General features: G+C 45.5%; 1 protein-coding gene across 1 annotated transcript; it reads right to left on the reverse strand.

The window, feature by feature from the left end:
• Positions 1-484: 484 nt before the first annotated feature.
• Positions 485-12,953, reverse strand: SYT12 (synaptotagmin 12). Its single transcript, XM_078596842.1, has 6 exons — positions 12,731-12,953; positions 11,173-11,610; positions 9,633-9,857; positions 6,330-6,441; positions 4,881-5,014; positions 485-3,725 (listed from the first exon to the last, which is right to left on the reverse strand). Exons 1-6 carry the CDS (start codon positions 12,938-12,940, stop codon positions 3,546-3,548), a joined length of 1,299 nt encoding a protein of 432 aa, XP_078452968.1. The 5' UTR covers positions 12,941-12,953; the 3' UTR covers positions 485-3,545.
• Between the last annotated feature and the right edge of the window lie 7,616 nt (positions 12,954-20,569).

Here is a 20,569-nt window from a genome sequence, read left to right on the forward strand (position 1 = left end):
TTGTAACGTCCGGGAAAATAGGCGTGATTGCGAGAGGTGCAAAAACAGGTTTTCCTGCGAGAAAAATTAAACAGCTTCTCATTTGGAAAGGTTATCATGTCCTATTTAACTTCTGTTGATGTAACAAATAAAATGGCACCAATGACGTTTTGACACCTTGGGTAGTGCCCATATCTGGTCTGGCCCAAGGACGAATGTATTATTTTCAGCCTCAACGCAAGCTGCTGTCTTGAGGTGGCAGATGTATTTAATTTTGAACAAAATTGGTGCAGACTAAACTAAACATTTGCTCGCGAACTGCACTGGGTGAAAAGCTCATGACAGAAGCCACCATTCCACTGCTAATGGCCTTTATCGCTTACACCATCAGACATTCATGCAGAACAAATTTGCAGGACACCTGTAAATGATAGTACTGTGGGAGCGTTATAGATATCAATGATGTTGAATATATTCATACAAATGAAAACATTGTAAACCTCTGCATCGTGTATATGGTATATTTCCAAAGGAGATTTTACGTACACAATATTTAAATGTACATTATTTATAAAATATGGATCGTTAAATATATTTCTCCAAAAAAAATCAAGGAAATGTTATATAATCTACCATACATCATTATACCATACATTATTACAAGACATTCAGTAGGTAAAAGGTGTCTATAACAGCAAAATAACTACTGTATCAACTTTCAATGCGTTATCTACATTACAAAATTCAAAACCTTGTAGTGCAGATTTTATTCTCCAGAATTTATCAAAACTGGATATTATCTCATAATAGTTTGTTTACCTAGCTGATATTTTCTGCCTCTTAACATTCACGTATGGATTTGATAATTAAGGAGCTGACATGTAACGCGACTACTGTTGTAACTAGAGACTGCGAAATTTTTGTCATTCATAAAAAAAAACTGTAGTTAATTTCCAACTTTGCCAGGTCCAATCCAGCCCATGATTCCGCCAGGGTCAGTAAAACAAACACCACCAGTGGATATCGGAATTGGCAGTGCCATAGGAAAGTCTAATTTCCATCACTAGCTCTGAATTAACTGTGAGCATTGCACAAAGCTCGTTTGATCATTTGTAGAAAAGTTATTTTGGTTCAATTTTATACCTTGACCAAACCACATAGGATGTGCCCGGCTTCATCCAGTCTTGGAACCTAATCAGGTTTGAACCTGGACTGTGATAAGATGGGATACCACCATGCATAACAGGTGTTATAGACTGCACCGTCTGTAGTATTCCATTGGAATATTTTGAGTGTCTAGTATTGAATACAATACCGATTAGGAAACTACCATATTAAGCACCAGTATTGTTTTTTTTTTTTAAACAGCACAACATTTTACCATTTACAGTTTGACATAAAACACCAGTTTCAGCATATGTGGGTTGTTAGAGTAAAATTGTGTCCATATTAGAAATTCCATTTGAAAGCTTGTGTTTAACCGCAATAGTGCATTTTTGCAAGGACTGCCTGCTTACAAAAACAAAGGTGTACACCTCTTTTTCCCACATTCAAGCCACGCTGGGGCCATGCCGAGCTTGTCCATCGCATCTACAGGAGGCGCTATAGGTTGTTTTTTTCCCCACTGCAGGATCCAAGTCATCACACGTAATGAATGAGTCGCGAGTCTGGATCATAATGATTAATCCAGATGTCCTGTGAGGCCAGAGTTCGTTTTCTTGGCCAGTGGAAAACCACCCTTTCTTTAGAACTGCTTTTCATGTCTCGTTTGTTGTCCTTTCCCGCACACCTCCGATTAGCATGAATTGCTATGTACGGTGCGAAAGAAGTTCAATATACATACGTACAACGAGAGCCCCACGCCGTTGGAGCTCAGATGTGCCAGTGCAAGAGGTGTAGCAGTGTCACATTGCAGCCCCTGCTTTAAATCCCTGTTTAGCAGGCGACTGATAAATGTATCTTAACCACTGGAAACCAAAACAATGATGTGACCATGGTACTCAGCAAAGGCCCCCTCTTTAAAATAATGGCTTTATTCACACACACAATGAGGACGTTCTCATGAATACTCTAATGCAGGCAGACCCTGCACATTGCTATTATGGCTTGTGTTTGGCAATTAGAGAATTAATGAAATGTTGTTTGATTAAATTATCACTCGTGCACTTCATTTGGCTTTGGGTATTGCCACTTGAATTGTTTTCTTTCCAATCGTGTTGTGCCCGATGCGCTGAGTGCACACTGCCCAACCACTGTACTATTCTTTGTCCCTTTGTTTGTGATTAATGCATACAAGTGATAAAAAAAACTAGGGCTGCTGTAATTGAATGTCACCAAAGGAGTTGTGGAGCAGCACACGCCCGTGCTTATCACAGCACCTCGGGAATACGTGGAATTCAGGTTATCATTCCCTTCGTTGCAACTGTAAAATAATTGCCTTGCTTTTTGCCCTCTTGCTTGCTAATGAGTGGACATTTCTTTATGTCACGTGGCTCGTATGCGGCGTCAAACTGTGAGGCCCTCTGCCTTGTGGACTCCGGACAACCCCTTGGTGTAGTGGTGAGAGTTGTCGTTCTTGAATGCTCCGTGTGTATGAGAAGGCAACATGTATCCTGTTGTTCCTTCTCTGATAGAAGTGTGAGCAAAGTTGACTGATTAAAACGTACACTGCAATGTAAATGGACGATTTGGAATGGGGTAAATTGTAATGCACACAGGGTAACTGATGGAAGAAAGTGAAAGATGCACAAACGGTAACTGGGGAAATGAGCAAATGTTAATTATATAGGATTAGAACTGGGCCATCTGTTATCAACCATAAAGTAGTGACCAAATTAACGAATAAATCCTAAACTCGCATTTAAAGTGGACATTTTCGTAGGTAGTGTTGTTACAGAACATTTTATCTCCAGTCACACTTAACCAAGTCTGTGTTACAATACATTCTTGAAATCTTCAATGGGCTTTGTAGAATAACATCACTGAGACATCAGCTGAGATGAGACGGTATTTAAAATCAATAAAAAAAGTAATCTCGGAGTAAAATTTAATTTAAAAACAAAGGTTGAAAAGTTACCGCTGGGATTCCGTCGTATTTTATGTCATTTTCTCGTATTAGCGAGAACGTGAAAGTTCGAACTAATATCATTGCTCACTCCTGGCTAGACACCCTTGCAATAACACATTGGACTTAAGTTATTACCAGGGACAAAGTGCTGATGGCGAGTTTCGTGAGTCTCTGCTTCGTTGCACTCGGGCGTGAGCAAAGCCCACCGAGCAACGCGCGGGTGTTGGGCAGGGGACCGCAACGATTTACTTGCGATGCGCTCGTCTCTTCGCGCCCGATGACGAGCAGTCCAAATCTCATCCCGACCCACACCGCCCGAATCATCAGCGAGTCTCTCGGGGGATGCGAGACGCTGTCGTTTCAGCGTTCTGGCTGCAGGTGGTATCTCCCCTTGGCGATCGCGTCTTCCCGACGTGCGTATGAACGACGGTGGGCGCTGAGTGTTTGGGTGGTTGGGTGGTGGCTGGAGCCGCCCTGTCCCCTGGCTGAGCGCTGTGGCTCATGCGTGGGATTTACGCAACGGGTGCCACATGGACACGGGTCTGCGCAGCGTGGCCAGCATCTGCTGCCAATGAGCGAGTGCCACCCCTGAGCTCTGTGGGCCGATGACCGCGTGGCCGATGTTCTCGGCTCTCGTGCCTTCACTGTGGTCAGCCACCGTCACCCGCAGGGAGATGTCCTGCATGGAGGGGGAAAAAAAACGTTGGTAAAATGTTCAAAAAGCCGTGACGATGACCTTCATGCTACGCAATGAAAATCCTAGTGAGATGACAGAAGAGAGAATTTTATTGTTTTATATTTTTATTATTTATTGTTTCCCTTCTACGTGACTTAACCGAAATCTCGATTTAAAGCTTTCGTGACTGCAGGAATTCATCTTCTTGGTTATTTCGGTATAGTCACGTTGAAGGAAATAATAAAATAATAAAAATAAAACATAATAAAATAATTCTCACGACGTTTCGGCCACAACGCAAGTAGCCGTCCAAGAATATGGATCCCTGCAGGCACGACAGCTTTAAATCAAAAGAAGAGATATCGACAAGCGATAGAAATGCAGTGAGATAAATATAAATAGAGCTGGAGCGAATGAGAGAAAATGCATTCGCTTGATATGTTTATCACGGTATGAATTGGAGCTGATATTTGATACACCACTATTTTTGTCATTAAACCCAGCTCCGACCCTCAACCCTGAGCTAATTGGGCCCTACGCCTTGGTTTGGTTTACTTACGTAGAGCACCACCATTGATGCTGCTGTCCAATTTGCACACCCATTGCTCGACAAAAGATAGCCCTGCGTGTGATTGCGTTCACACTGACCAGACCATCGACCACGCAGTGAACCACTGTGGAAGCATCGAGAGTAAACGGAGCACTCCACCACACATCACCTGCAGCCATCGACCCAAGCCGTTTCCTGGCTGCGAACTAATCCAGACACAGACTTTCAGTTGCTATTCATTCAACCGCACCTCCTATTCGCACGGTTGGCTACGTACGGTGCGAAAGAAGTTCAACATACAGCCGTACATAAGAGAGAGAGAGAGCGCTATGGACTGGTTCCAAACAATGTGAAAAGATATTTGATGTGCATGAATGAGCAGCTTATAGCTTTGAGTGACCGGTCTAATGCAGAAGTGAATCCAGAAATCGCCCTATGATATCGTCTTCCAGGGCCATACCCAAACGTGTGGTGCCTTCCTCCCCCGCCCCATCTCCTTGTGTGCTGCGTTGGCCCTTATAGGTGCTCGCAAACACCACTCGACGCAATAGTCTGTCAAGCAGGACGGGGGATGCGCGTCCGTCAGCGTCAGAAGAGTGCTCGCTCGCCTGCAGTGTGCTGGCGGGCACGGAGAAGATGATGGCATCGTTGTAGACGGGATTCCTCTCGTCTCTCTTGGTCACCGTCTTCTTCTTACTCACCTTGCGGCCGCCCTGCAGCAGGTACACCTTCACGAAGGGGGCTGCGTGCAGCAGGGCAGATGGCAGACGCAAGATAAAAAAATTAACCCGTAAAAAACAAAGTTTTTCACTATAAATCCTTTATATGCGTGGCATCGGTTTTATTTTATTATTCATTTCTGTTTTTCTTGAGTAAGAGTTTCATTTTTATCACATTGGTATTTTTAATTAAATATGAAAAAAAAATGATTGCCTGCCACCATTAAGCAATTGGTAATTAAATATTTAAAAAAATTCCTAAAAAGTGTAAAGTTATGGAAATTTTTTTCACGAAAATAAATTGTCACGCACAACGAGTTTGTGTGCAAAATGTCAGCTCGATTGGATCACGGGAAGTGGGTTAAAAAACGACCGAAAGATTTGCACGGTCGTAAGCGCGCAAGCAATCAAGTGAACTTAATATAAAGAATTTAAAAATATCTCCCATACAGCCTTGACATACTTTTGGGGCAAACGATGTTAGTGAGCACCTAAGAAGGCCGGAACGGCACACGAGGGGGTGGGTGGCCAGCACCACGCCCGACCCCCTTTGTCTCCCCAGTACACACAGCGCCAGGTACTCATTTTGAGGCTGACTCGACCTAGGGGAGGCCCAGGACCGGTTTAGATTATCGTCACTGGTGTTGGCAGTAAGCGCAGCGCGTTAACCACCACACTACCGCTTCCCAGGTGGCACACACACACGCACACGCGCACACGGGTTCGTGTGGATGAATGGATGGGGTTACCAACAGCACAACATCATCACTCATCACCTTCCCATCATGCGCCACGCTGGTCAGCGCGAGTTAGTGAAGGCAGGAGAGCAGAGAAGCGCCATGCACCACTCTCCGCCGCTCACCATCAGCGTATAATAACACACTATGTCACACGATTTTTTGCTTTTGTGACCGGGACTTTACGTGAAGGAATGACACAAATGCACACGTTTTGTCATTGAAAATAGGTAGGTTTCAAAATAGCACTGTCCTAGTCACAAAAGCAAAGTTTGTGGAGAATAATAGCCATTTTCTGTACTTTTGAGGCATAGGCAATTAGGAAATAACACTTACTACCTAGGAACAAAACATTAATAAATGTGTTACACAGCGTTATTAATAGAGTGGATTATTAACTTTGCTTTTGCGTCCTGGTCACAAAAGCAAAGTTTGTGGGGGAATAATATCAATGTTCTGTACTTTTGAGGCATAAGCAATTAGAAAATAACACTACCCAGGAACAAAAACATGTTATTGTTACACATTGCAATCAAAAGACATCGCACACGTCCGTGATCAGATGCACGCATCGCGAACGTAGGAGAGAGCGACGCCTCACCGCCACTCTCTCGGCCTTGGGGCCACTCGAGGCCCTTTGCCTTGACCACCACGACCGTGAGACGCTCCGCCGTGGGCAGGTAGCTGAGCGAGAGGAGGACCTCCCCGCAGCACTCCGCCTGCACCGCCGCGGAGTCAGACGTCGCCCACGTTCCTATGATTGCTTTTTCGTTGCTTTCATGGCTTTATTTTGGTGATTTCGAAAAGTGTATTGGTTTAGCCATGTTTTTTGTTGTAGTACAGAGTTAGACTGATGGCCTTAATCTAAGTTGTCTTATGGTTGTTGTTGTTGTTGTTGTTTGACTTGCATCCCACTGGGATTTTTGCACACAGCGTTGGTGTACGGTGTTTTTTTCTGCAATATTTTGCTGTCTTTTCTTGGATTTTCTGTTTGCACTCAGTCACATATTCACTTTAAGATGTTTTTTTGTTCATGTTTTTGTTTTTTGTTTGTTGCGGTTGCACCCGATTCAAGAGCCGAATGGCTCACAGGGCTATACCTAATCAATGAACTTGAATAAATGAACTTGAATAAAATGAACGTCGGCGATGACAAGGGGGTAAACGTCAGTCGGGAAAGTTTAATTGAACACGTAGGTTTCGATTTAAAGCTTTCGTGACTGCAGGGATTCATCTTCTTGGTTCTTTCGGTAAAGTTACGTAGAAGGGAAGTAATAAAATAATAAAAATAAAACATAATAAAATAATTGTCACGACGTTTCGGCCACAACGCAAGCAGCCGTCCTCAGGTGAAGAACAGGTCTGTCATTCAGACTCTGTCTTATCGACAGACCTGTTCTTCACCTGAGGACGGCTGCTTGCGTTGTGGCCGAAACGTCGTGAGAATTATTTTATTATGTTTTATTTGTATTATTTTATTATTTCCATTCTACGTGACTTTACCGAAAGAACCAAGAAGATTAACACGTAGGCTTTCGCGACCAATATTATTCATAATATAGGTTTTTGGGTCAGAGCGCGTTATTTATAAATGTGTCGTAACCCTCCACCACCCGACACGGCCAAACAGTAAAAAATGTGTCACGTTTTTCAAAGGACAAAATAATTCACTTCTTTAGCACCGGTGTGCTGTAGAGAGAATCAACAGCATTTTAAAATTTGAGTAGTACGACGTTTCGCTGATAATTATCCTGGAGAAATCCGATGAGCTATGAAGCTCTTTATTATATTTTTCTCACCGATGTCCAGTAGGGGAAGGGTTGGAAAGTTAGAACAACAAACAATACGAAAAACAACCGATAGGAATGCAAAGTATAGGAACGGTAAGCGAATCACTAAAACAAATGTGTTGTTAGTTTTTACGTCTTTCAAGGAAGCAACATCCCAAAGCACGCACAGTGTCTCAGCTTGTAGATGAGTAACCTAGGCTGTGTTCCAGGCTGACAATGTTTAAAGTTATGTTCATGAGAAGAACAGATTTTGACGTTACAGTCAGACGCGCTATTATAGCACTTTAGTCATGTCCCTGGAATGTCACGCAATCACTCGTATGATTACACATACTATCTTGTAAACTTAATAACTCAAACATTTACAAGTATTGTTCAGTTTTTTTTCATTTGCCTTTTCCTCCAGTGCGCAAACTTGGTTGCATGCAACTGAAACGCTTATTCGTGGACATCTGCAACCGGTTACGAGCGGTTGATGAACCAGTTGCGTCGAGCAGAGGAATCCGCTGAGTGATTTTTGGTCGTTGAAATCCTAAACGCGCTCTTTAATTGTCTTGTTGCGCAACTGCTCGCTCGGATGCGGACAAATAAAATATATCAATATTGGCCAGAAAGGGTAAAACCTATTGTTACTTTTCATACTTTGACACTGTCAAAAGAGGTCCCATTTTGTAGTTGCTAACTCACGAGCTATGAATGCTCTGATAGTGGAATTGTCTTTGTGCTGTTCGCCTTCTGGCGTTCTCTGGCCTGGCACTGGTGAGACTAGGCCATAAAGAAGGCTGACTGGTGTAGGCCAATTAGTTTAAAAGACAATGCATTTATTATCAGAGTGTGTTTGTTTGCATGTTCACCACCAGTACCGCGTGTGGTTAATGCAGACTTGATTCCTTGTCAAAATGTTTCTATTTGGTGTTTGAACATCTTAAAAAAAATTTATTTTGACTTAAAACTTTCATGACTGCAGGAATTCATATTCTTGGTTCTTTCGGTAAAGTCACGGAGATAGAAAATAACAATAATAAAATACAATTAAAATTACAAATTTGAAAAAAATATAAAATAATAAAAGCAAAAATACCAAATAAAAATACTCAAATAAAATTATCAAAAAAATACATTTTATTTCACTATTTTTTATTGTGTTTTTTTTGGCTTTGATTATTTTCAATTTATTTTAATTTATTTTTTGATTTGCTATCTACGTGACTACCGAAAGAACCAAGAATATGAATACCTGTTTTATTGCCAGAGACTGTAAAACCGATTATTTTTCAAGTGCTATTTTGTTTAACCAGGTGATAATTCAAGAGACCAGGATTAGAAGTCTCAGTGGCAAGCGTGACTGGGGGTCACCAAAATGACAAGGGCAAAACAGATTAAATTAACGTACAGCAAATGGAGCTAATAAAATATCTGAATAAAACCATATGCGTCATGTGGTAATTGTAGAATATTACATAAAATAAATCAATATTCTCGACTGTGTTTGTGTGATGGGTCATCAGCCTCCAATCCCTTTTAGAACAACATTAGAATTCAGTAGCGATGCTCTTGCCTGTCTTTTTCGCGCGCGTGTGTATTTAAAAAAAAGAAACCTGTGCAGTTTTCGCGCACACGGTGCAACCCTTGCTCACATAACGCCTCTTAGTTTATGTCACCGCACATTGATTCACTTGCGTCCGGGAAATCGGAAAAACAACAAAAACAATTGCGTCGCACGAGAATTAGACAGTACAGCGCGAACATATATCGATGCTAAATAATACATTCCCTCTCGCGTAAGTCGAGCAGTTGCAGATGTTGATTAAATTTCGATTTAAAGCTTTCGTGACTGCAGGGATTCATCTTCTTGGTTCTTTCGGTAAAGTCACGTAGAATGGAAATAATAAAATAATAATAATAAAACAATAATAAAATAATTCTCAAGACGTTTCGGCCACAACGCAAGCAGCCGTCCTTGAGAATTATTAAATGTTTCATTTTTATTATTTTATTATTTCCATTCTACGTGACTTTACCGAAAGAACCAAGAAGATGCTGTTGATTAAGTTACGCGTTTGTGAGAGCGATCTGGCTGCGGAACTGATCGTTCACGTGTGGGCATTAGGGACGCAGTCCACCTGGCTAGAGTCCTGCAGGTAGAGCCAGGTGCTGAAGGGCCGCACGGAGAGATCCAGGTCTCCGAGCCTCAGCTCGGCGGTCCCCATGCTCAACTGGCGGCCGTTGTTGTCCAGACCGAGAGCGGTGAAGGCGAGCGTCGTGTCGTCCGCAGCAGCCGCATCCAGCGGCATCACGAGACGCTCATCGAACGGCACGGACGCGGCGCTGTGGTGAACCTGCACACGCGCGCGCGGGCACACACACGGGGGTCGGATCCTCGTGCGGTGTCGTAGGAGCAGAGCAAGCTGTCGACTGTGCCACCCTGGGCCATTGCGCTGGGCGCACAGGTGCCGGCCACCGTTGGACCCGTTTCATTAGTTAGACTTGTACACTTGTACACCACTTATTTAAGATTCCTATATGTTGAATGTATGCACCTTCCTGCCAAAGTAAATTGCTTGTCTGTGCCAACTTTCATGGCGAATAAAACCCTTTCTGATTCTGATTACCTTGCACCAAGGCCCATGGGAATCTTGCTATGTCGCTGTGAATTTGGATGTTGTCTTAATCTATATATATAAAATCGCAAATCTGTCTGTCTGTCTGTGTGTGTGTCTGTGTGTCGCCGGACCATACGCAGTTTCATTGGACGGCGGTTGCCCCTGGCAACGGGTAACGACGCATTCGCTGCGGGGTGGACTCCATTTTTAATTCCCGTTAAAAATATGCGCACGCATTAACACGCGACTCTGAGGTAAATTCATCAAAGTTTCACGTCCTCTTCACTCCCCCCCCCACCACAATGTGTGCAATTACTATTATAGGGTCGGTAGATAATAAAATTATAGCGATTACACAGTATTATTGTAGCGCGGGGGGGGGGGGGGGGGTAACGGCCCCGGTACCCAGCCTCAGCCGGGTGGGCAATCTAGGCGAGGCCGGAGGCTCTGCACGGTACTAGGCCTCGACACCCCACCACACTATAGGCCGTACATATTACTGCACAGCGGCCCAGGAGATCGTGGCTGGGGGGGGGGGGGGCAGGGGTAGCAGCCCATCTGTGTATATATGTAAGGTTATTAAGAAATATATTTTTCACCCGGGCAACGCCGGGTACTTATGCTAGTATTAATATTACATCTGTTGTGGGTTGCTGTTGGCATGAATGACGCGATATCAATTTAAACATAGCATTTATGGCTAAAATGTTCATCGAGTTTTTTTTTCTGCGTTGGGATGTTTGGCCAATTCCTCAGGAGAAAACTGGAGAAGCTGCGGAAACCCCCACACATGGAATGAAGCTTACATATTTCTCTCCACAAACGGAATAACAAAATCCATAGCTGCTCTGCCATCTCCTCGCCGCATCTCAGCCCAAGCCTACAAAATCACAGCATCTCACGATGGTCGTGGCCCAAAGCCATGAGGCTGGGTTATGTCCAGCGGGCCAAGAGAGTCGAGGTCGAGAAACCCGGCTCACAAAAAACCACGGCGGGTGGTAAGAAGAAAACCTGGGCCGGCTCCGGCCACGTCCCGGTGAGGGCCCCCCACCTTGGAGGTGCACGCCACGCGGTTCCCGGGCCTCAGGCCGAGCTGCACGAAGCAGCGGTGCACGGGGACTCCCTCGGCCTCCCCAAGCTCCTTGCCCTGCAGCAGGGTGACGGCGAGGAGGCCCGCGCGGGCCTCCATCTCCACGCACACCTCGAGCTGCGCCGCGGGGCCATCCGAGCAGCCGAAGTCCTGGCCGATTGACGACACCGAATTGAGCGACTCGGCCGAGAAGGAGCGGCCCATGGAGCCGTAGCGGCCGAGCGAGCCGCGGCGGGACAAGGAGCTGTCGAGGGCGGTGGAGCTCAGCTCGCCGACGACGTCCGTGCCGTCGTCGTCGTCGTCTTCGGCGGCGGCGGGGTCCAGGATGTACGGCGGTCCCCCGTCCACCACCCGCACCGCGTGGTCGCGGGAATGATGCGCCGGCTTGGCCGCGTGGCACTGATGGCGCAAGACGCGGTGGGAGACCGCGGGGAGGGGATCAGCGCAGCTTCGTTCATTCATCACGAGCCGCATGCTTTAAATTGGCGGGTCGTTGGTTGTGTATTTGTATTCTGCCCGTTTGTTTGGACGAGTGGGTCAAATAAGAATGTTGATGATGACGACGATAATTGATTAAAAACCACGATACGTAAGTTTATGATTAAAACGATGATGATGGCAATGCACAGTTCTCGACCACGCTCTTAACGATGGTAGTGAAAATGTGACAATAACCTGTCAGTGCATTGCGTATTTATCGTGGTGATGAATCTCCTGCGTGTGGTTTTCGCAGTGATGCACGTTATGGCTCAATGGTGATCATTTATTGAATGGTAAAATAAAAAAAACAACCACACAGCATTGAATTTTGATTTAAAGCTTTCGTGACTGCAGGGATTCATATTCTTGGTTCTTTCGGTAAAATCACGTAGAAGGGAAATAATAAAATAATACGTGACTTTACCGAAAGAACCAAGAATACACACAGCATTGCTCAGAGGTGTTTCCCCACTTCCACCCCGCCCTCCATCTCCCTCCCCAACTCACCTTCCCAAACCCACATCCCCCCCCCCCCGTTCTCCCCACCCCCACCCCCCACCTTTCCATACCCCACCTTCCCCCCCACCTTCCCCCCCACCCCCCACCTTTCCATACCCCACCTTCCCCCCCACCTCCCCCCCATCTTCCCCCCCACCTCCCACCTTTCCATACCCCACTTTCCCCCCCACCTTCCCCCCCCACCTTCCCCCCCCCACCTCCCCCCCCCCCACCTTCCCCCCCACCCCCCACCTTTCCATACCCCACCTTCCCCCCCACCTTCCCCCCCCCACCTTCCCCCCCACCTCCCACCTTTCCATACCCCACTTTCCCCCCCACCTTCCCCCCCCACCTCCCACCTTCCCCCCCACCCCCCACCTTCCTCCCCACCCCCCACTCCCCACCTTCCCCCCCACCTTCCCCCCCACCTTCCCCCCCCAACTTCCCCCCCACCCCCCACCTTTCCATACCCCACCTCCCCCCCCCCCAACTTCCCCCCCCACCTCCCCCTCCCCACCTTCCCCCCCCCCCCACTCCTTACTCTCTGAGCTCCGGAGGCCCACGCGCGCCCGTACTTGGCCTCCAGGTATCGCCAGTCGAAGTTGGTGAAGGGGGCGGCCCGCGGCGTGGAGGCCCCCGAGCGCCACAACTGCCAGAGGTTGGCGGCGGCCACGAGCACGATGGCGAGCGCGCCCAGCGCCAACACGGGCGCCTCCCAGCCGCCCACCTCTCGCACCACTGCGGTGGGCATCGCACACACGGACGTGGAGCGGTGGAGTCGTGGACAAACGAGCGTGCTGGTGCCCACTCCCCTCCCCCCCCCGACGCCACTCACATGCCTCTCTCCACCACCAACAAGGGGATGTCGAGCTGATGAAAGTGTTGGCCATGGTAATGTGTCATATTCTTGGGTTTTTTTCGATAAAGTCACGTTGCCTCCGAAACGTCGTGATTTTTTTTTTACTTTTATTAATGTTTCATTTTTTTTACCTACGTGACTTTACGGAAAAAAACTAAGAATATGAATACTTGCAGTCACGAAAGCTTCAAATCTAGAATGGTAATGTGTGTAGGGACGCTGCGGTGGACTTGCCGCGTCTCTCCACGTGGTCCCGTGGATTTTTCTCCGGGTCCTCCGGTTTTTTCCCCTCCACATTTAGAAACATTGCGTTCAAAGTATTTGGCTGCGATATATTTCCCCGTGATAAGCTACTTGTTTGAGCGATCATTTGTGGCCAGGTCGCTTCTGAAAAAGAGCTGTGTAGCTCAGTGAGTCTTATCTGGTAAAACAAGACGTTGTTAAGTTTTATTTACGTATATACACCGTATGTTGAACTTGTTCCGCATCGTACGTAGCCAAACGTGGTAATCGGAGGTGTGGTGGAAGGACAACAATCTAAACACAAAAATAAATTCTAAAGAAATACGTTTTCAATCTAGATGTAAAAGTGCATAGCTCCAGTTATTTGCGTTCCAGACAGCCGCAGAAGCGCATCTGAAAGCGCGCGATGCGGTGACCGTCTTTGTTCGATGGCGAAGCCAAAAGCCGCTGCGAGGATGACCGGAGTTCGCGTGATGGTTTATACTCCTTGACGAGATCATCAAAGTATTGTGGTTCATTTGTGGCAAGCACTTTGTGTGTGATGAGTACGACCTTGTAATGTCGGCAACCTTCATTCCTCCTGCCAGATTTCACAGCTGTTGCTCAATCAACACCTCATCACCATCTCTCCGATCCATCCACCTGGCAACTGGAATTCTTTCATGCATCGCTTGAACTGCGCTCTGTGTTTACACTCGAAACTTAACCGTACTATTTGTAACCCCTGAACAATGGGGATAGTATAGCAAGTAGATCTATTGATGAGCTGTTTCGTGTGGGTTTGAGTGTTTCCCCCTCATGTGTAGGCTTTTATCCAGACCTTTGTTTTCCTCCCACGAGGGAAAAAATACGATAACAAATTGTAATTAAACAAATCATCCAAGTAGGGCCTTTTCTGTTATTTGGTCACATTTGTTGGAATTCGGTTCCTCAGAGAACCTCAACGATGGGTGGCCTTCGTGAACTCCATCAGCAACGTTATAAATATATGATGCATTAATACCCGTGTGCAAATTGTTCTCATGAATGAATGATGAGTCAGATTCTCATTTACGCTAACGGCTTGAAAAGGGACATTCAAATGTGCTTAGAAAAAGGGGCAAATCCCGACTCGCCAATAGCTTGGGTCGTATAAAATCTGGACCTCGCAACAAAACGCACACAACCAACAAAACAGACCGCACGCGTGCGTTGCCGTGTGTCTGTTATGGGCCTCAACGCGTGACAAAACAAACCGAAAAAAAGGTCCCCCGTATAGCCTTAACAGACTGTTGGGGCAAGTGCTGTTAGTGAGCACCTATGAAGGCCGGAAAAGTACACAAGGGGGTGGGGTGGCCAGCACCACGCCCGACCGCCTTTGTCTCCCCAGTGGCGATGTTTACACATCGCACCAGGTACTCGTTTGAGGCTGAGTCGACCTAGGGGAGGCCGAGTATCGGTTCAGATAATCGTCACTGGTGCTTGCTGTGAGCAGGAATCGAACTCGGGTCGCCAGGTTCATAGCGCAGCGCGCTAACCACTACACTACCGCTGCTCACACACACACCACGTCCTCTATTCGTGTACATAAAAGAAATGCAAATAACCCATGTTGATGAAAAAAAGCCAACTTCCAACATATGAGGCTTTCAAAGGGCGCTTCGATATTCACTGATCCCAGTGAAAATAACACGCCGATGCTTTATGGGGTGTGTTTTGAGAAGAGCTTATTTTGACAAAGCGTTTCATGTTTGAATATAAGCGGCAGGTGTCTGACGGTACATCCTCATGCGTCGACGTGTTCCAGGTTTTCCTTTGCCATGCCTTGCAATTTATATTTTTCAAAGACCTGTCCGTTATTTTTCTCCATCGCATCCACGCACGCCTTGCACGGTTATTGGCCAAGAGCTTTCATAGCTGCACGCTGACTTAAAAACGAGCGTGCCCTTCAAATGTTTCAACGCAAAGAGCTCCGTTTTGAAAGCGCATCAAATTTAAAATCTCTACTTTCAAACAGCCCCCCTTCTCCCCGTGGAAATTCCAAAATGCTAATATTTTAAGTGGTGACGCAGTGCACGCATCCGTTTTTTTCACGTCCGACGATCAACAATGCCATGCGGTTAATGTTCAGTATTCTTGAATTGAGGGTGGAGCGGTGGTGCAGTGGTCCGTGCACTGAACTGCGAAGCCAGCGACCTGAGTTCGATTTCTGACCCCAATTGGCACCAGTAGCAAGCTTATATCTGAACGCCCTGAGCCTCATTTCACAAAACCCAAATTGCCCAGCATGGTGAAGCATGGTTAAACAACCTCAATCCACATGGCATGGGGAGGCCTTCATCCAGCAGTGGATTGTAATGAAATGTTTTTAATATATCATAGTTTCATTACATTAACTCATAGGTGATTTCGTGTCATAGCCACAGTGGTGTCTGAAACAAACCCTGGTATGTGCTGTCCGAAAGAAAATTCCAATAAAATATTGTCGTACCCCGTTTCCGGGCCTTTATTTCACTCGCTCGATTCAAATATTTGTTTTATTACAAAGCAAAAGGGACTTGCAATTCGTATGGTGAGATATTAGGGTATTTTGTTCTCTACTTCAGGTCAATGAACTGTGCATAATGACAATGATATTTAGTTTCAGATGCTACTGCCTCACACACCGTAGCGCAATCCACAAACACGGAGGCGCGTTTATTATCACTGTTCTTCTTGGTTCTTTCGGTAAAGTCACGTAGAAGGGAAATAATAAAATAATAAAAATAAAACATAATAAAATAAATCTCACGACGTTTCGGCCACAACGCAAGCAGCCGTCCTCAGGCAAGCAGCCGTCCTCAGGTGAAGAATTCTTCACCTGAGGACGGCTGCTTGCGTTGTGGCCGAAACGTCGTGAGAATTATTTTATTATGTTTTATTTTTATTATTTTATTATTTCCATTCTACGTGACTTTACCGAAAGAACCAAGAAGATGAATTCCTGCAGTCACGAAAGCTTTAAATCTAAAAATATCATTGTTCAGCCAATCTCTTTATGGGTGTTCATACATCTAAAACCACTGTTTTGTTTCACCCCGCTATTACGAGTGCAATTACATTTGCAAACAAGGAAAGCTGAATCGCAGGCAAGCCTCTATTAACCAACGATCTAGACAACAACATACATTCGTCGAAGCGACGGAATATGAAATTATTTCTTGGCGTTAAATAAACGCTTCTTATTGATTGATTATACTTGTGCAGCGCAGCTTTATTATAAGTAGCTCTAAATGTTGCCCACAAAGGGCCTCTTGCTTATGTCAGTGATTTTTTACTTATTACACTCGGTTAAATAGACCATGAAACGAAAATGCGATGGCCGATAAAGATGCAAAAAAAATGTCCCGTCAGGAGACGCCAAAAACGCTGCTTTCACCTTTCGCCGTCCCTTCTGAAGGACGGCGCACACCTAAGTGTAACTCCTAAGTGTGCTCTACTGACTCATGGTGGACACACTCCAAAGGAGAAACAAATTATATTCTTGGTTCTTTCGGTAAAGTCACGTAGAAGGGAAACAATAAAATAAAAAAATATATAAAACAATAAAACAATAAAATCCTCACGACGTTTCGACTGCAACACAAGCAATCATCATCAGGTGTGAAAAACACAGCAAGAAAAAAACATTTTCTTGCTGTGTCAGGTGTGAAAAACACAGCAAGATTTTTTTCTTGCTGTGTTTTTTTTACCTAACGATGATTGCTTGTGTTGCAGTCGAAACGTCGTGAAAATTGTATTGTTTTATATTTATTTTATTGTTTCCCTTCTACGTGACTTTACCGAAAGAACCAAGAATATGAATCCCTGCAGTCACGAAAGCTTTAAATCAAAAGAGAAACAAATTGTCAAGCCAGTCCAGTTAGGTGAACGAGCCCGAACAACCTTTGATGTACACTCGATTTATCACTGACAATGCCCTGAAAATGTATTCCCAAATTTTCATCAGAATGGTATCAATTCACGTATCCCAACAGTGTCATTCAATAAATAAAGTATACATACATCTCCACTGATAATTGGTTTTTTACCATTTTATCTGGCAACAAAACTGACACCTTTTTTACAAGGAGTCATGTTTGCATAGACCACAATACCTGCAGTCGTAATGCAAACAAAAAACATAACTCTAATAATGTATGCACTGTCCTTGAAATTGATTGGTCCACACCCGAGACAGCTTTTCTTAGAGCCTAGTCTCACATGGTGTTGGACCAGATGACGCCAAAAGGCGCACAACTCAAAGACAACGCACCATCAGAGTATGAGAGCTCGGGGCTAAGCATTTACACCATCGGAACCTCATTTGCCAGAAGAAAAAAATATGAGAATTGTTTTTTTACCCTTTTATCTGGCAACAAAACTGACATCTCCACTGTTATGATAACGTCAACACGAATGACAGCCGAGGCACCGGGGCCGGTTAAACCCACCGTGTAGCCAGTAGCTTCCGGCTGCCGGTAATCCGTTGGCACAATTACTGTCGGCAGCCAAGAGCCTTCATTGCTACGGCTGAGGTCAACCCGAGGAGCCACCACACAATGTGCATAATGGCTTTGTTACTGCTCCAAGTCATACATTTATTCTAGATTTGAAGCTTTCGTGACTGCAAGGATTCATATTCTTAGGTTTTTTCGGTAAAGTAACGTAGGTAAAAAATTAAAATTAATAAAAGTAAAATAAAAATCACGACTATCAACTCCCCCACCTATAAACTGGCTCGTTTTTTGTCTGAAATCCTACGGCCTTTCACTGGAAAAATCACCTCTGCGGTACTAAACTCTACTGACCTGGTATCGACAATCAAGGGGATTGCCCTGTCCTCAGACGACCTGCTTGTCAGTTTTGATGTGGTTTCCTTATTCACCAAAGTTCCTGTACCTGACACCATCGCAGTCTGTCAGAAAGACAAGTTTCATTCAGATGCTGTCTTTCCGACAGCCCTGTTCTTCACCTGAGGACGGCTGCTTGATTTGTGGCCGAAACGTCGTGAGAATTATTTTATTATGTTTTATGTTTATTATTTTATTATTTCCCTTCTACGTGATTTTACCGAAAGAACCAAGAAGATGAAACCCTTTAAATCGAAACTCAGGGTGTCAAATTCACTGCATAGTGAAACAAACCACTTCGCTACCGCTCCATCCAAATTGGTCGTTCATGAAAATAGTTTTGTGTGCGTAAAAGGTAACCACCTAAAATGCTGTCTGATTTTAGATGCACTTAGCAGCTAATTTCTCTGAGATATTTCAGTGGAAACAGCCCCAATGATGCCCGCGCTTTGTGTGTCTTTGACATCTCCGACTGAACCGTCCGTCGGGGATGCCTCGGAGTGTTCCCCACGCGTGTCCCTATAGATCCGCTGGCTTTTTGCGCAATTAAAACAATAAAATCACCAGTTCCATCGCAAATCCACCCGCGCGCTTTGATCGATACCTAAAATAAATATAAAAGCGCTCCACCGGGACACGGGGGCCCAATTTATTTATCGCGTCATATTCGATTCCAGTCAGGGTAAATGAAGATGAATGCTGAAGCCCGCGCGTATTGTTACGCAACCCTGCTCTCCGTGAAGTGCACCGAATCACCGTGCCGAGCATATGAGCTCTTTAAATCACCTGTCTTGGCAACACCTGCCGTAAGGAATTATCATGGCCAGACCGCTTGGATTCAGTGTTAATTAACTGACTGTAGCAATCACTAAAGCAACCCAAAGTTGTTTTGTCCCCTGTGCTTTAGAGCAAAGCTGTTAAGATTTAAATTTGTTTTCCTTCCATGCAGCGAAGCATCCCCGCTGTTTTTTGGCAATTGCTTTATTTGCTTTTGAGGTCAGCGAGATTTCACTTTTTAAACGGCACGCACATTTACTGTCAACTCGCAAGCGGTTGCATTTTCCTTCGTTGATTCGATCTTCTAAATAGTGCGTATAAACGCGCACGTGAGTTATTTTTTACTTGTGCTGTGTACGCACACACATGAGCATGGCCTGGGTGTTTGGGAAGAGCAGCTTAAGAAGTGAACGATACTGAGCGAACAATAATCTCTTTGTCCTGGCTCACAGCCTTCGCGCTAGAGGGTGGATGGTTAGGAGTGCATGCACGTACGTTGAACCTCTTTCGCACCGCACGTAGCCAACCGTGATGATCGGAGGTGCAGAGGGATTGCGGTGGGCACAGAGAATGAAACAGATGAAGGGTGCCGTGCCTCCCCTCCCGTCTCGCCCACACCCCCCCCCCCCCCCCCCAGGCCGTTACGTACCGGTGGACTGATGAAGCCTCAAATCCATCTCCAGGGATCCCTTCACCCGACAGCGACACAGGAAGAGGCATCTCGGGTTAGTGGAGTGAAGCACGCACATTGTGCTGCACGTGCGGTGCACACATTACACGTAGGTGCACAACGTGGACATGCACATTGCGAGCGCAGACGCACAGCTGCCTGCATTATACGCGGGGTTCATCATCATCATTACCATCACCATCAGCAGCAGCCATGATCAATCCACTGCTGGATGAAGGCCTCCCCCAAGCCGTCGCCAGCTCTCACAGTCCTGAAAAGTAGCAAGCCACCTCGCACCTGCGTTGTGGGTCGAGTTCCTGGCTCCATCTCTGCCGTGGGCAGTGCTCGCACGCTCTCAATGGGTAGTGGGGTTAGAGTTCAAAATGCAACGTGCGCTATTGTGTATACAAATAGGCTCGCCGCAGCACCCGTGTCATTGATAAAACGCTGCCTTGTAATTGTAAAAGACGGAATATAATGAGCTCGTGTGGTTGTTTTTTTAAATCCTTTATATTAAGTTCACTTGCTTGCTTGCTTGCGCGCTTACGACCGTGCAAATCTTTCGGTCGTTTTTTAACCCACTTCCCGTGATCCAATCGAGCTGACATTTTGCACACAGACTCGTTGTGCGTGACAATTTATTTTCGTGAAATTGTTTTCTCCAAAATTCTCAGTATTTGAGGAATTTTTTTAAAATATTTAATTACCAATTGCTTAATGGTGGCAGGCAATCATCTGACCCATAGGTGGCAGCCATCTCAAGCCAGAGGACGAGAGGACTCTAGCCGCTACGCATATAAAGGATTTATAGTGAAAAACTTTGTTTTTACGGGTAAATTTTTTTTGGGTGTGCAATGGCTCTGACTCGGTGCGCTTTTGACTGTCTCTGCGGTGAGCGAATCTGAGTTGCGTGTTTGTGGTTACGTGACCACCTTCGTGTGCCACCAAGCACGTTGTTGGGCATTCGATACACACACACAC

Source organism: Lampetra planeri, chromosome 8 (genome assembly GCF_965212315.1).
Source record: "Lampetra planeri chromosome 8, kcLamPlan1.2.h2, whole genome shotgun sequence".
NCBI lineage: Eukaryota > Metazoa > Chordata > Hyperoartia > Petromyzontiformes > Petromyzontidae > Lampetra > Lampetra planeri.

Coding starts and splice junctions, on each gene's coding strand:
- SYT12 (XM_078596842.1), bottom strand. CDS start 12,940: ATGCCCACCGCAGTGGTGCGAGAGGTGGGCGGCTGGGAGGCGCCCGTG. Junction 11,611..12,730: donor GGGCCTCCGGAGCTCAGAGA/GTAAGGAGTGGG, acceptor TTGCGCCATCAG/TGCCACGCGGCCAAGCCGGC. Junction 6,442..9,632: donor ACTCTAGCCAGGTGGACTGC/GTCCCTAATGCC, acceptor GTGCAGGCGGAG/TGCTGCGGGGAGGTCCTCCT.